Genomic DNA, 16,429 nt, shown 5'->3' with positions numbered 1-16,429 from the left:
TCCTCGTCGCCGGAGGAGATGACTATCTCCTCCTTGCTGGAAGAGCCTGCCGTCGTGGATGTGGATGGTCCAGGTGAACGAGGGCGACGATGCCATGATCCGCCTGACGACGAGCTGCCACCATGGCCGCCGGCCGGCACGAAGAACCAGGACTTCGGCATCGCTACGGGGCATGGAGAAGAGAAAGGGCCCGACGCAAGGGAAGAGGACGGTGCGGTGCTTGGGATGGTGTGGTTTTGAACGGTGCCGGAGCGTGGCTTAAATAGCTGCGGCCAGGCCAAGCGGAGGGGCGGTCAGCCCACTTCAATGCGGTGCAACGGCCAGAGTTGGTTTCTCGGGATGCGGCGTCCGCATTGAAGCAGCGACGACGCCCGAGAGATCGCGTCTGTTTGTGCCGCCTTCCCGTCCGGTCAAATCACGACATCAATGCTGCCCGCTATATGCTCTGGGTCGGCATAAATACGGCACGGTAAGCGACGCGGCGCGTGGGATGAAAAGTGTGAAAAGGGCGGGTGAGTGGTTTGGGTGGGCCAGGGCAGTCAGAACGGGCGTGACAGCGGTCTAGACTCCCGCAAACCTCCCCGCATTTGTCTTTGGTTTGCGGGAGAAAACGCGCCCGGACCGCATCACGGACCGATACAGACCCGTATTGGATGGCTTTTACAGTCCGAAGAGCGTGCTTCAAATGGATGCCGAAGGTTTAAGGGTCGGCGTTATATTCGGTTACGCTGCCCTCCTATGGTGAACTGTCCGATAGGAGACGACATGCGATGGCAGAGGCATACTGCCCGATGTGTGGCTATGACAAAGAGTCATTATTTCATGCTCTGGTGAAGTGCCACCATGCGGTGTGTGTTGTTTTGGGAGTCGGCGCAGGATTATCTCGAGCTCAAGCTACCGCAACTTCACCCTTTGACGTGGTCTAGAGATATCCTGGACCCGACCTTGTCGAAGGACAAAACAGCGATTACAGTGTGGGCTATATGGTCGAACAGGAACAAATATGCGCACGAGGATATCAAGTATATCAATCTAATAAATCCATGCAAATCATAGATGAATTGATCTCTTCGGACGTCCCGGCACCTGCTGTGCGGGTAGAAACAGTTCTGAAAGTTATCTGGAAGCCGGCAGAAGAGCGATGGATAGAGATTAATGCTGACAGTGCTACTTCTGCAAGCCATGGAGGGGCTGCCACTGGTGCAACAGCACGATCATGAAGTCAGGTTTGTTATGGGAAGGATGTCCAGGTATGCTGCTATTGGAGAGCCTCTGGTAATTGAAACCTTGGCTGATGTCTAAATATGATGATATTGGAGAGCCTCTGGTAATTGAAACCTTGGCTTGCATGGACGCTATGCTACTTGCAACGTCAAAGGGGTTCACCCAAGTGGGGATTGAGACAGACCGTCAAGCTGTTTGTACAATTTGGCATAGTGGGGATGACCGACCCAAGTCTTCAGGGAAATGAAGTCCTATCTCCCACCATTTACAGGGATTAAAGCTTCTGTATCTCAAGAGGGAATCAAATACAGCGGCGGCTCATCTCTGAGCGAGGGAGGCGCTTAGCCTCGATGTTTATGCTACTTCTGATGTAATCCCTCCCTTCCTAATTGACATTGTAAAATCAGATGTGAATACTCAAAAAAGAATTATGCTTCTCCTGCCATTTTAAAAAAAGGAATATTTCATTTTCAAGGTTTATCATTGATCAAAATATATACCAATACTAAATTCCTTCTCAATGGGCCACCGATTACTGATTTATCAGACAATTAACTTGCCAATTTGACAATTATTAATCACCTAACCATCGACCAAGCAGTTACCAGTTGACGATTTCCTGAACATTAGTCTGTGTGAATTATAGGAAACTGAGTGCTCACACAGAAAATAGCGTATTTCCAACTTCCTGTAGTAGAAAAATTGTTGGATGAAAAGTTACACCACGTTCAGATTATTCATGGTGGCTGGGCAGCGCAGCTCCTTAACCTTGCCAGCCTTACAAACTCGGTCTCAATTTATCGTCAACAACATACTTAAAACAGATTGCAGTAAGAAAATAAAGCTCGGATGAAGTTTAATGTGCCGGTGCTGCTGCTGGCGCTGACCCCGCCTGTAACAATAGCATACCAGATTAAGGTACAAATTGGATTGAGCACTGGCAAATTTACATGCGACACAAGAATGGTATGGCATCTAATTCAAAATTTACATCGCCTCTCCAAAGGCATAAACGATGCAAAGAGTGCACACAGGCTATTAAAATGCCATCTGACTATGGTAGTGAGCTACTAGAATAGCTTGGCTACTGTTTGACCTCACCTTCATATCTGATATCTCCACATTTTGTATTTTCCCCACTTATTTGATTTAGCTAGTAAAATGTCAGGGGCCTCATTAAAGTTCCATCTATATCTTTGATTCTATAACAAGGCCTAGGCCTAAACAGCTTACATGTGGATGTGAAGATAGAAACTATAACTAACTACAGCAAAAGGCTAAAGACATGCTAGACAGAACTATAACTGTAGGTCTGTAGCAAAATGCCAAAAGAAAATGCCAACCATCAAAGGATGTGGTCAGGACCTAGGCCAGCAGTGTTAGTAGTAATCTTGTCTAGCAGGTTAAGCAATTAGTTTCCAGCTAAGTCGATTGGTCTGGCTAGGAGTTGTCTTGGGTGTGTACGCGTGTAGCTAGTAATAGTCTGTGTCCTAGGGTAGTACCTAGTCCTAGTTGTTTTGTGTTAGGAAGTTGTATCCGACTAGGATTTGTAGTAGGTCTAGGGGTTAGCTATAGGTCAGTTCAGGTCATGTATATATATATATATGTGACCACGGCTGCAGCTTTGATGTGTAACATCGAGAGAAAAACAAAAGGTAATAATGAGGTGAGAAAACCGGAAAAATGAGAAATAAAGAGGCAAAAGAAAGGCACAACAGGTGCCTTTGGCTATAAGTTTTTGAGCGTGCGTATTCATCGTGATTTGATATGATCGATCCTGAGGGCGGAGTTCCAACAAGCAGGCAGCAACAGACAGACAAAGGTATGCAGCATTAGAAAATCAAGTTGTTAATAGTAGTGGGTTCGCCTTGCCAGGTGCTATTCTATCGGTACCTGCTGCAGGTTTGGGGACTTGGGGCATGTGACGGCTTCAAAATGTCTACTGCATGTTAGAATTTGTGTTTGTGCAGTAACAAAACCTACCCAAAACAATCACTTGTACCATACCATCTTTATAAAAATAAATCTCATTTTTTTATTAAGAAAACCTAGCAAGTTTAGATATAATTAACTGGAAACAAAAGATACAAACCAACAAGGAACAAGGGCAGACATAGTGCAATTGTATCCAAAGAGTACCAAACTGTACCAATCGGGTACGTGCAATGCATTTATTTTGTAACATCGCACAAAATATACTCAATCAAATTCCAACAGTAAAAATCATATACATATATAAAGTACTCCCTCCGATCCATACTAATTGTCGTTGAATTAGCACAACTTTGTACTAAATCGGTGACAATTAATATGGATAGGAGAGAGTACAATAACCGATGAAAAAATAGAAATCAACATGCCAAATAACATGACGCAAACCCACGTAAACAAATGAAACATATTGTTTCACGCGTGTATCTAACAACATCATGTTAATGCAATAGAATGACTAAAGGCAAATATGAGGAGTTACTGAAATGATCTGATTGTGCATTAGGGGAGAGAAAGTGCAATTATTAACTCAACTAATGCAGAATTTGCAAGGGCCAAACTTAATTCGTAAACCAATGAATAAGAATTTGATGATATATAAATGTATAGAAATTATGCATTTTTATTTGAGAAATCAGCAACACTTCGTGTCTCCAAGAAGTATCATTTGAATCTCATATGATTAATGGTACAGTTCCTATAGCCTGAAAAAGTCAAATAGGCACATGCCGAACAAAGTTATATAGGTGCACGATTGCTTAGAATCAATGCAGCTTGACCATCCATCTCTAATGGGTGCATGATTGTGTAATATCATTGCAACCTTTGTTCTTGAGTTGCCGGCTAATCACCAAGCTGGTACTGGAAAACATGGCGACTTAGCGACTAATCGCTGAGATGGAGGCATGAGGACTTGACTTGACTGTACGACTCGGGACCATCCATCCCAAGGGAGAAGGGACATACAGTATCCAAGTATTTTGCTAGTAAAGAAAAATTCTTTGTTAACAGATGCATCAACGGTAAAGGATTGCTTGTTTCTAAGGCGGTAAGGTGAGCACCAACCGCCTTGACACCTAAACGTCGCCACGCCTTATAAACAATGATTGCTACCTATTTAACTAATTAGACTCTTGCAAGAAATCCCTAGAGTAAAGAATGCCATCAGAAGGTAAGTGACAAAATAAAATAACATCAAATGACAACATCACCGCAGTTAGCTCAACAACATCTGCTAACTGCGTTAACGAATTATGATACATATGAATTTATTATTTAGCACTTAACAATGTAAAATGCCGCATGGTCATGTATTGGTAACTACCAAAAAATTCTTGCACGATGAACTATGTACAATAACACTGTCAATGTTTCGTACAGACAAGTCAATACCTCAGTTTTCACTTCTTTTTTCCCACCAAACGCCTTCAATCCACCATATATAATAGCGCCCCACATCGCTAAGCTGGTTAGCACAAACTGCAGAAGGTATGACAACATAATAAATAACAAAAAACAAGAATACAACCCAAAATAAGCTATGAAAAAGTATACGTTAAAAAACCATCAGAATAGTTTAACTGAAAGTCATTTATTTATATCCATATGGACAGACGCTTAGAAGGCAGATAGCATGCCACACGAACATAATGCAAAGCAGACAGTGTAAGTAAGAACACCAATTTGACTGCATCGCACATGATAGGGGCTGCAGAAATATTCCTCCTCAAAAGGTACATTGATGAGAAAAGGGAACAGGAAAATGAGCAATCTATTAAAGTGGCCAGACAAAGTTAAATTTACAATATGATCTTTTCAACAAAGATGAATGATAACAAAGGATGGGTAGCGTCTGGTCAAAGAGTAACTAGGAGGCCTAAACTGTATTAGTTCTGTAATTACTAACAAGAGGGAGATTAAATTAAAATAATTACATTTGGACTTGCTGCACAGTTATAGCATGATAGTAGTATAAAGACCTTTTGAAATTAACTTTGTGATTAGTTGACCCACAAGCTCAAGGACGCCAGTAAGGTACTCTACAGTACCAGATGAACAACATTGTAGCTAAGAAAGATATATCAAGTGGACACGTGAATCTTCAAAATGTTATTACATAGCCCATATGAATGAGTCATTCTTGCATTTTTTAAATAGCACTTGCATGGTGTTTTCCTGTAACGAAACACTAACAACTTGTAAGACTTGATCCCAGTGGATGAGCCATGAAAGCTGAAAGCAAAAACATATTGTTGAGCGACCACAGAAAAGAGACACAATTTTAATTAACCTGCATTTTGCCAACCTAACCTAAAACCTCTTGGAACCCTAAACCAATTACTGCAATTTCTGTAAAGCAGATCTTGACTGTTTGTTCCTCTTAATCAACTCATCAATTTTCATGACAACTTTGCCTCTAGTGGTTCCTCAGAACACTGATACATGTACCTCTATATCCACTTGGAAAAATATTCAAGAATAAGACGTGCATGAAGTATCCACCTTACAGTACAAAAAGATTAATCTGACTATTATATCTATGGTACGTTAAGACCATAGATGAAACAAACCTTCCCCTTTACTCCTGAACTAGGTAAGAAAAAAAAACATTGGCCGCACTGCACGGTTGTGACAATGGAGTTCGATTTTACGGTCTTATTGTACAACACACATCAACTCCGCCTATGTCTTCGAGGCATAGCCGGTCCCAAGCCCGGATAAAGGAGGAGGGTTGTGATAGGCTTGGCGAGCCAACGTAAAAACTAGCCAGCCCCATGGGTATGAGACCCATTTGAGCGAGAGTAGTACTAGGATGGGTGACCTCCTGGGAAGTCCTCGTGAAAGGGTTTCATATCTAAGGGTTGTGTAAAAACTAGCCAGTCCTTTGGGTATGAAACCCATTTGGGCAAAAGTAATACTAGGATGGGTGACCTCCTGGGAAGTCCTCGTGAAAGGGTTTCATATCTAGCCTACCCCAACTTGTTTGGGACAAAAGGCTTAGTAAGTACTCCCTCTGTCCCATAATGTAAGACGTCTTATATTATGGGACGGAGGGAGTAGTAAGTAGTAGTAATTGTACAGCACACATCAAATGAGATCAAAAGAAGGTGCGGAATGATCTCTGAATGAAAGCAAAAATACAAGCAACCCTAATTTAACATTAACAGTCTTGCTACTTGATCTATTTCAAGAAAATAACTAGTAATACAATACTAATAAAAAGCCTCCCTACACTTGTTGTATGCCACAGGCAAGTAGAAAGCTCTCCTAAAAGGAACAAATAGAAATCGATGCTCTTTACTGCAGTGTGGGTGGGGAGAAACTCACGTGCTCTTCCTTCCAGTTGCCGGGGTTCAAGGGCTCCTGCCACATGTTCACCTTTGTCGATCCGTGGTGATCTGTTCAAGCACACAAGACGAATCGATCGATCAAAAAAAGTAGGAGACATAAAGCACAAGGACGCGCCGCACCAAAACTACAGAGGGAAAGGGGCCCTGATTTCTGGCGGACAGCACGCTCCCCCTAGGCTGCCTACATCCCCCTCATGGACAACCAATTGCATAACCGAATCGGGGTCAACAACCGGCGACGCCCGACGCACGACCGGCGGATCCGAACGATCTGTGTGTGGGATTCTCGGATCTGGGAAGGGGAGGAGAAGGCGCACATTCTCAGATCCAAGCATACCTGCGGCGCCGGCCATACGGCGGCTGGAGATGAGGCGAGCGAGGGGGGAGGAAGACGAGGAGGAGGAGGAGGCCGCCGCAAGCAGACGAGACGCCATCGCTTCGATTCGACCGACTTGGGGGGCGATGTGTCTGGAGAGCGCAAATCCTCTAACCCTAAATGGTGGTGGTGTTGGTGGTGGTGGTGGATATGTCGCGTCCTCGGCCCGCTCCCCGCTCAAAGCGTTCTGGCCGTAGCTGGATCTCAGACATGGTCCACTGCTCAGAATGGTTGAGTTTTTCTTTACGATTTAAGAAAAAATCATTTCCCCCACCAAGAAAAGAAAAAAAAACATTCCCGTGGCAAAACTTCAAGATCGACAAAATCATCATGGGCGTCTTGTTATCAATGAAAATGTCGCTTCCACTTAAAAAATAATCTGCATTAATGAAAATCAAACGTCAAACATGGGTTTTGATTCTTGATGGTTGGGTACCACGATTGAAAAATCTTGATTGGTGGAAAAAACAACCGCAACCGCTTTGTCGTTGCACGGACACCACCCCTCCCCCTCCTAGAAAAAAACCTAGCAATGTATACCAACCCGAAAACCTCTATCAAGGTTTGTAATGCCGGCACAGATTTTTAGTCATCGATTTGACTAGTGAGACATAGGTTACATGCCACTAAAATTGTATCCTTGGTTGAATTAAGTTTATAAACATATACTTATTAGCATATATTACACACATTTTATTAGTCAAACTGAAGACCCAAAATCTCCCTCTGTTAAATCTTCCTACGGAGTCCCAAGTGCCCCTGCTATAGGGTTTCTAGTCGTTGCAAAGCCAAGCTCTTGTAGACTTGCTCGCCAACACCGCAAGGTCGCCCCCGCTAGCCAATCTCCTCATGCACCATCGAGCTATGGTCGACGACGAGAACAATGACGAGAGAAAACAATGGAGCAGGAGGGAGGGGCGGTGTCGCCGCCCCATTGACCTTATCTATGATTTGAATGATCACTTCTATCTGCAAAAGAACATTGTCGTCTGATTCAGACCGGCATTGGCAGTCACCCACCCTTCCACCCATGCTCCCTTCCTCTTGTGGCTTGCATATCGAGTCATTCTGATCTTCTCCACCTCTATTGCAAGTGTGGCGTCAAGGTTCATGCATTGTGTCAAGTTGGTCGTCAACGTTGCTGCTCTTTGGTAGGACACTCCTCGCATCTCGAGTGACAAGGAGCTCGGTAAGTGGAAGAAGAGGACGGTTCTTATCTTGAATGTGTGCAGAAAGCTTCTTGGATTTTGACATTTTTCGGCCTTACAGTATTTTTCCTGATGTTGCTAGTGAGATGCAAGGGAGTGTATGGGTAGAAATGTATACCTATCTTTCGATGAGATAGTATCAATTCTTTTGGAGGAAACTTTGGCGACCCAACTACTCCATATGGCGATGGTGCGCCTTAGAAATCGCTAAACCAACTCTAATATGGTTATTGACAGTGTTGGAAACCCAATCAATCTAATCACAAAGATCAATACCTGCATGCAATCGAAGAGCGCGCAACAATTTAAGATGTGCAATATGAAAATGTGGATATAGTTCAGATGGCGCGTTGTATTGGACGTCTCATCAACTATCGTGTATATTGCAAAGAGTAGCAAACACTAAAACTAAAAAAACACAATCTAAACAATGACCTAGAAGTAAGAACAAAAAAGGTAGCTAGCAAGCAACAACGACAAAGTAAAGGAGCAGGAGATAGATTAACCACTAGTTGGAGACGGGGATGTATCCCGAAGTTTACACTCTTGTGGGAGTGATAACCTTCGTTGGAGAGATGTGAGTGCCAAAGCAACTTGAACGCCATCGAAGGCTTGCCCTATTCTACTTGAGCATACCACTAAAGGAAGGGCCTTAGTCCACAAGTAGTTGGTATTAAGGTCACCACTGAACCTTCATAAACTTCTAAGGAGCACACAGCAACAAGGAAGCTTTTGAAAGGACTCTAACCATCTAACAGTCCATAATAACTCCAAGAGTAATGAAATCCACGTTGGATTAAAGGGGATTAGGCTTTTCTCTCGTGAAAGTGTATATCAGGATCTCCTCTATCTCTCCCTAAAGTCTGGGCAAGATTGGTTGGAAATGGAGGGAAATGTTCAGGGTTTGAGCTTTGTAGAAATGGAGAGAAAAACGGAGTCGTCTCCTTCCTTATGGGGAACAAGGTGTGCTTGTATAGTGGCCCACAAAATCCAATCGTTATGCTCTATTTTTGTGTGTCCAAAGGTTTGAGACAGGCTCTGGGGCTAACAGAAGGTGTGCAACCAAATTTGCATACTTTCCGGCAAGCCAAGAGGTTGGTTGGAGGTGTTGCACAACTTTTCTGGTAAGTCCGACAGCTAGCCGGAGGCAACCAGGAGGGTTTGGGCTTCGGAGGCTTTGGGTTGCCCCAAAGGTTCCAGAAACAAGGCTTTGGAGAGGTATTGTGGGTGCAAACGGTATGTGTATGTGAAGCCAATTCCAACCTCACATCGAAAGTGCATACCTTTTCCTAATGTGGGTTTCATAGTGACTCAAACATTTTTAGAGAACTTGAAATATTGTCTCTTTACACTTTTTGATTGGTGATGCTGGTGTAGGGGTGGAGGGGGGTACGACTCAAACATATATACTTTTCTGAACACTTTCGCCATATTTTTTCCTCTAACTTGCATAATTTGAATAAATCTAACATGTCAGATGTTGTTTTTAGCTGAATATTCCATGGTGTAGTTTTTTTGTGCGAAAAAAGTCCTAGAGAAAATCCTCAAAAAATACTTTTGCAAATTTCAAAATAAATAAGGGAAATGATTAGAAACATCCGACCGATTTTACGCCTCGCGTCCACCGCGTCGAGAGGCAACCACGTGTCGAACCAATCCCACGTACCTGCAAGTCTTAGGATTTTGCAACATCATCAATGTTTCTGAAACATGGGGAATGTTGTAGTGGTAACACGACGATGCACATGGAGTGGATGGGAATTGAATAATATCCCCTATGTAGTAATTGCCAGAATTCTTAGTGTTTGATGCCTGGTATCATACAAGTTTTGAGATTGATGTTGTTGTGACTTTGCTATGCTTAATTCTTGACACTATGGTTGTGATTTCATATCTGAATTTTATGTGTTTTCATGAATATTTATGTGTTTGAATCACATTTACAAGTTGTATGCACTTGGTATTGTTCTGAATCGGAGACCTCGAATTGACAACAATCGGGGTATCAAAGGGAATGACTGTAACTTGAGGACTACACGTTTGGTTATATCGCTAGTAGAAAATAGGGCTTTGGTCCAGGCCAGGTAAGGGCATTATACCCGGTTCACTCACGAATCGGGACCAATGGGGGCATCAGTCCCAGTTCGTGAGACCAGGGGGCCGGCCGGGCCTCGGGGGCCATTGGTCCTGGTTCCAGACACGAACCGGGACCAATAGCCCTCGCTCCTGGACCAAACCATTAGTCTCGGTTGGTGGCTGGAACCGGGACCAAATGGGGTCCTTTAGTCCCGGTTCTAGCCACAAACCAGGACCAAAGATATGCCTATATATACCCCCTTGCCCGCGAGCAGAGCAGTGGAGTGCTCTATTTTTTTGGCAGGCCGTGGGAGAGCTTTGTGGTGCTCTAGCTCACCTCCCATGCACATGAGGTGTTCGATGAAATGCCCGAGCCACATGTCGGTGTCAATACCAGCGGATCTCGGGTAGGGGGTCCCGAACTGTGCGTCTAGGCGGATGGTAACAGGAGACAAGGGACACGATGTTTTACCCAGGTTCGGGCCCTCTCGATGGAGGTAAAACCCTACGTCCTGCTTGATTAATATTGATGATATGGGTAGTACAAGAGTGGATCTACCACGAGATCAAGGAGGCTAAACCCTAAAGCTAGCCTATGGTATGTTTGTTGTAATGTATGTTGTGTCCTACGGACTAAAGCCCTCCGGTTTATATAGACACCGGAGGAGGCTAGGGTTACACAAAGTCGGTTATAATGGTAGGAGATCTACATATCCGTATCACCAAGCTTGCCTTCCACGCCAAGGAAAGTCCCATCCGGACACGGGACGGAGTCTTCAATCTTGTATCTTCGTAGTCTTGGAGTCCGGCGGACGATGATAGTCCGGCTGTCCGGACACCCCCTAGTCCAGGACTCCCTCAGTAGCTCCTGAACCAGGCTTCAATGACGATAAGTCCGACGCGCATAATGTTCGGCATTGCAAGGCGGGTTCCTCCCTTGAATAATCCAGAGAAGATCATGAACACCAGGATAGTGTCCGGCTCTGCAAAATAAATTCCACATTCCACCGTAGAGAGAATAAAATGTACACAAGTCCAATCTGCTGACGTATTATGCGGCATGACATCACACCGCTACCAGGCTTTTACTTGAATTGTTTTTTATTATACCACATCCGCACGTTTAGCGAAGCGGTTTCCTTGGCACGTCTTGTCGAAGCAGAGATCGTGTTCCCCTTATTCCGGGATTCTCATCAATACGGACGTGGGTAACCCAATCGCGCCATTGATATTGGCGCTTGGGAGATAAGCGAGTTTTACCAGGCTGGTGGGGGACGCATAGTCTCCGTCCGTCTATATAAGGGATAAGGATTTACCTTCTCACCTACGCCTTCTTCCTCCTTTGCTTATCCATCTCCGCGCACTCAAGCTCCAACGCCCAAGCTCGCGCATCTCGCCTCGACCTTCTCCGATCATGTCTGGAGCGGGAGGCAAATGGTTGGCCTCCACCGTTAAGGAGGAGCACATCACCAAGCTGCGCAGCGCCGGATACCTTTCCGGCGATATCGCGCATCGGCTGCCCGACGAGGGGCAGCTCATCCCTACCCCTGGGCCCCATGAGAGGGTCGTCTTCCTTCCCCACTTCCTCCGCGGACTGGGCTTTCCACTACACCCTTTTGTCCGGGGGCTCATGTTCTATTACGTCCTGAATTTCCATGATCTGGCGCCGAACTTCATCCTCAACATCTCGGCGTTTATCGTCGTGTGCAAGGCCTTCCTCTGCATCCGGCCCCACTTCGGCCTGTGGCTCAAGACCTTCAATGTCAAGCCGAAGGTTGTGAAGGGCACGCAAGCGGAATGCGGAGGCGCCATGTTGGGCAAGTTTCCCAACGTCCTTTTGCTCGAAGGGGCCTTCGTGGACTCCGTTAAGGGGTGGCAGTCGGGGTGGTTCTACATCACCGAGCCGCGCGAGCCCACATGGGCGGCGACCCCCGAGTTTAGATCTGGCATCCCCACGCAGCTCACCTCCTGGAAAGAGAAGGGCTTGTTGTGGGGCAATCTGAAGGAGCTGAAGGGACTCCGAGCCTGCATCCAGAAGCTGGTGAGCAATAAGCTCAGGCTCATCGACGTGGTCCAGGTCATGCTCATCCGCCGGATTCTCCCATGCCAAGAACGGGCATTTAATCTGTGGGAGTTCAATCCGGAACAGCACCGGGTGCTGAGCGGGCTCTTCGACACGACGTACGAAGGCACATGGAGGGTGCTGTTTAAGGGCGTCGAAGCCCCCGCATCCGCGACGGAAGATCGCGGATTTTGCTCGCAGCATCCAGCTGACGAGGTAAGTGATTCAACCCCTTTACGGGACACTTGTGGTAAGTAGATTGATTCTAAGAGGGTTTCAATCTCTCCTTTCCTTTGGCAGGAATGGATGGAGAAGGCCGAGCAGCTCATCTGTCCGGTTCCCATGCCAGAAGATCCAGTGGATGCCCGTTTAGCAGGGCTGCTGGTTCCGGCACCGCACGTGGTGCCGGAGAAGAAGGACAAGAAGGTGGCCGTGGGGACCCGAAAGAGTTCCCGCAATCAGGCGTCCGACGACGAGGCGGACTCCTCCCTCGAAGACGAGGAGGAGGAAGAAGACTCTCTCCCGGAGGAGGGAGAGAAGAAGAGGAAGGCTTCCCCAATAGGGGAGGCCGAAGGGTCCAAGAGGGGGAGAACTATTCCCCCTGATAGTTTCGCCAACACCATCATTGGCGAGGAGGAGTGGCCTTCAAGGGCCAGGCGTCCGGCGAGATCGTAAGTATCCGGGTCCCTGATATGCAATTTCTTTCTTGTCACCCAGTGTCCTACTAATGCCGCATTCTGTCCGTAGTCCGGCCGATGATGATCTCCCCGCTTCATCGAGCGGGTCGTTGGCCCCGTCGGATGTGGATTCACTTCCGACTGCCTCTACCCCCCGCGCCGACGAGGACGCCGAGGTGGGATCCCAGAGAGGGACCCGTCAGGAGGAGGCTCCGGAGGCGCCACCAGGCAGCCTCCCAGACTTTGCGCTGGACTCTACATCGGAACCTGCAGCGGTTCCAGAGTCCGGCAGGCGGCCCCTTCGAAAGAAGGGCAAGACTGTGACACCGGCGGCCTCCGTCCAACCGGAGGCGCCGGACAACTTGTTGGAGGCGCTTAAAGGCGCTTCCATCGAGGAAGAACGCCGCACTATCATGAGTGCGGGTGAGGGAGTCCTGGACTAGGGGGTGTTCGGACAGCCGGACTATCAATGTCCGCCGGACTCCAAGACTACGAAGATACAAGATTGAAGACTCCGGCTCGTGTCCGGAAGGTACTTTACTTGGCGTGGAAGCCAAGCTTGGCGATACGGATACGTAGATCTCCTACTATTGTAACCGACTCTGTGTAACCCTAGCCCTCTCCGGTATCTATATAAACCGGAGGGCTTTAGTCCGTAGGACAACAGACATTACAACAAGGCTAGCTTCTAGGGTTTAGCCTCCTTGATCTCGTGGTAGATCTACTCTTGTACTACCCATATCATCAATATCAATCAAGCAGGAGTAGGGTTTTACCTCCATCGAGAGGGCCCGAACCTGGGTAAAAAACATCGTGTCCCTTGTCTCCTGTTACCATCCGCCTAGACGCATAGTTCGGGACCCCCTACCCGAGATCCGCCGGTTTTGACACCGACATTGGTGCTTTCATTGAGAGTTCCTCTGTGTCGTCACCAATAGGCTTGATGGCATCTTCAACCTGCAACGCTGTCCAGGGTGAGACTTTCCTCCCCGGACAGATCTTCGTATTCGGCGGCTTCGCACTACGGGCCAATTCACTTGGCCATCTGGAGCAGATCGAAAGCTACGCCCCTGGCCGTCAGGTCAGATTTGGAAGCTTAAACTTCACTGCCAATGTCCGAGGAGATTTGATCCTCGATGGACTCGAGCCACAGCCAAGCGCGCCGCACTGTGACGATGGGCATGATCTAGCTCTGCCGCCGAACAGTGCTTTGGTGGCCGCACACGGATCCACTTCGGCCATTAGCCCGGAGCCGATCGCCCAGATCAAGGGCCGGTGGATAGACGCCGCCCTGGGGGCTTCAACATCCACGGCGATGGAGCCGAACACTAATCTTGTCCCCTGCGAAACTCATGATTCCGAGGCGCCGGACTCCGAGCCTCCCGCGCCCCCACCAATCGATCCGGATTGGGCGCCGGTTATGGAATTCACCGCCGCGGACATCTTCCAATGCTCGCCTTTCAGCGATATATTAAATTCACTAAAGCATCTCTCATTATCAGGAGAGTCCTGGCCGGATTATGGCCAGGATGGTTGGGATGCGGACGACGAAGAAATTCAGAGCCCACCCACCACCCACTTTGTAGCCACTATCGACGATCTAACCGACATGCTAGACTACGACTCCGACGACATCGACGCTATGGACGACGATGCCGGAGCCGAACCAGCGCCCACAGGGCACTGGAAGGCCACCTCGTCATATGACGTATACATGGTGGATACCCCAAAAGATGGGGACGGCGAAGGAACAGCGGAGGCAGATTCCTTAAAGAAACAGCCCAAGCACCGGCGTCAGCGGCACCGCTCTAAATCTCGCCACAGCAAGAATGGAAATTCCGGCACATGAGACAATAATACTCCAGAGAATGCCGAAGACAATCCCCTCCAGCAAAATTCAGCGCAGGAGGATGCAGAAGCAAGCCCTCATGAGGGGGCGCCAGATGAAGAGGTTGAGGATCATAATTATATACCTCCCTCCGAAGACGAAATAAGCCTCAACAATGACGAATTCGTCGTACCTGAGGATCCCGTCGAACAAGAGCGCTTCAAGCGCAGGCATATCGCCACAGCAAAAAGCCTGAAAAAGGAAAAACGGAGGCTCAAAACAGCGGAAGATACACTCAGAATGAGATGGAGCAAAATGCTCAAAACCGCAGATAAGTATGGCAATGGCCGCCAACCAAAGAGCTACCCGAAGCGCAAGCTGCTACCAGAATTCGACGAGGAGGCCATAGAGCCCCCGCCGTCCAAAAATAAAGAGGCTGCCTGGCTGGATAGACGGCCAGATGATAGGCCAAATTCTGACAGCGGCGCCCCACATAAACCAACCAACGAACCTGGAAGGATAGATGGCCCAGCCAGATCCATCTACGGGCCAAAGGAGAAGGCCCCAGGAAGCAAGACAATATGTCAAGTGTCCGATGATAGCGGCACACACAAATACAGGGGCGCCGCACACCCACTATGTTTCACTGACGAGGTGCTGGACTATGAATTCCCAGCAGGATTTAAACCCATAAACATAGAAGCATATGATGGGACAACAGACCCTGGAGTCTGGATAGAAGATTATATACTACATATACATATGGCCAGAGGAGATGATCTCCACGCCATAAAATACCTACCCCTCAAGCTCAAAGGGCCAGCCCGTCATTGGCTTAAAAGCCTCCCAGAAAATACTGTTGGAAGTTGGGAAGAGCTCGAGGATGCGTTTAGAGCAAATTTTCAAGGGACTTATGTCCGCCCTCCGGATGCAGATGACCTAATTCATATAACTCAACAGCCTGGAGAGTCAGCGCGGAAATTCTAGAACAGGTTCCTCACCAAAAAGAACCAAATAGTCGACTGTCCGGACGCCGAAGCCTTAGCAGCTTTCAAGCACAATGTCCGAGACGAATGGCTCGCCAGGCACCTCGGTCAAGAGAAACCGAGGACAATGTCCGCACTGACAAGCCTCATGACCCGCTTTTGTGCGGGCGAGGATAGCTGGTTAGCATGATGCAGCACCAGCGACCCAAGTACATCAGAGATAAGAGATGGAAACGGAAAATCGCGGTGCAAAAAAGAGCAGCGCCGGAATAAAGAGAAAAGCCCAAAGAGCGCGGCAGTCAACGCCGGATTCAAAAGCTCGCGGCCCAATAATAAAACACAGCCTCTTAAGGATGACAGTGACGAATTGTCCAACTTAAACAAAATTTTGGGTCGGATATGTCAAATCCACAGTACCCCCGGAAGGCCTGCAAATCACACCCACAGGGATTGTTGGGTTTTTAAACAGTCCGGCCGACTAAATGCCGAACACAAGGGGCTCGATGCGTCAAGCAAAGAAGATAAACCCCACCAGCAGAGCACCGGAAAACAAAAGACTTTCCCACAAGGGGTCAAAACAGTAAACTCACTTCATGTGATAATACGGAAAAATAGTGCGGCACTTTCTAAAAAGAGCTTCGCACGGTCCA

At 47.3% G+C, this 16,429-nt stretch overlaps 1 protein-coding gene across 1 annotated transcript; it reads right to left on the bottom strand.

Moving 5' to 3' along the window:
- Positions 1-1,839: 1,839 nt before the first annotated feature.
- On the bottom strand, positions 1,840-7,110 carry LOC119337802. The gene is made up of 4 exons (XM_037610007.1): positions 6,904-7,110; positions 6,544-6,614; positions 4,609-4,695; positions 1,840-2,116 (listed from the first exon to the last, which is right to left on the bottom strand). The coding sequence occupies exons 1-4, from the start codon at positions 6,998-7,000 to the stop codon at positions 2,081-2,083; spliced, it is 291 nt and encodes a 96-aa protein (XP_037465904.1). The 5' UTR covers positions 7,001-7,110; the 3' UTR covers positions 1,840-2,080.
- Between the last annotated feature and the right edge of the window lie 9,319 nt (positions 7,111-16,429).

Source organism: Triticum dicoccoides, chromosome 7B (genome assembly GCF_002162155.2).
Source record: "Triticum dicoccoides isolate Atlit2015 ecotype Zavitan chromosome 7B, WEW_v2.0, whole genome shotgun sequence".
Taxonomy (NCBI): Eukaryota; Viridiplantae; Streptophyta; class Magnoliopsida; order Poales; family Poaceae; genus Triticum; species Triticum dicoccoides.
The sequence above is the reverse complement of the archived record's forward strand: the minus strand, read 5'-3'. Positions and strand labels throughout refer to the sequence as shown.

Coding starts and splice junctions, on each gene's coding strand:
- LOC119337802 (XM_037610007.1), bottom strand. CDS start 7,000: ATGGCGTCTCGTCTGCTTGCGGCGGCCTCCTCCTCCTCCTCGTCTTCC. Junction 4,696..6,543: donor GCAACTGGAAGGAAGAGCAC/GTGAGTTTCTCC, acceptor TACCTTCTGCAG/TTTGTGCTAACCAGCTTAGC. Junction 2,117..4,608: donor AAAAAGAAGTGAAAACTGAG/GTATTGACTTGT, acceptor CTATTGTTACAG/GCGGGGTCAGCGCCAGCAGC.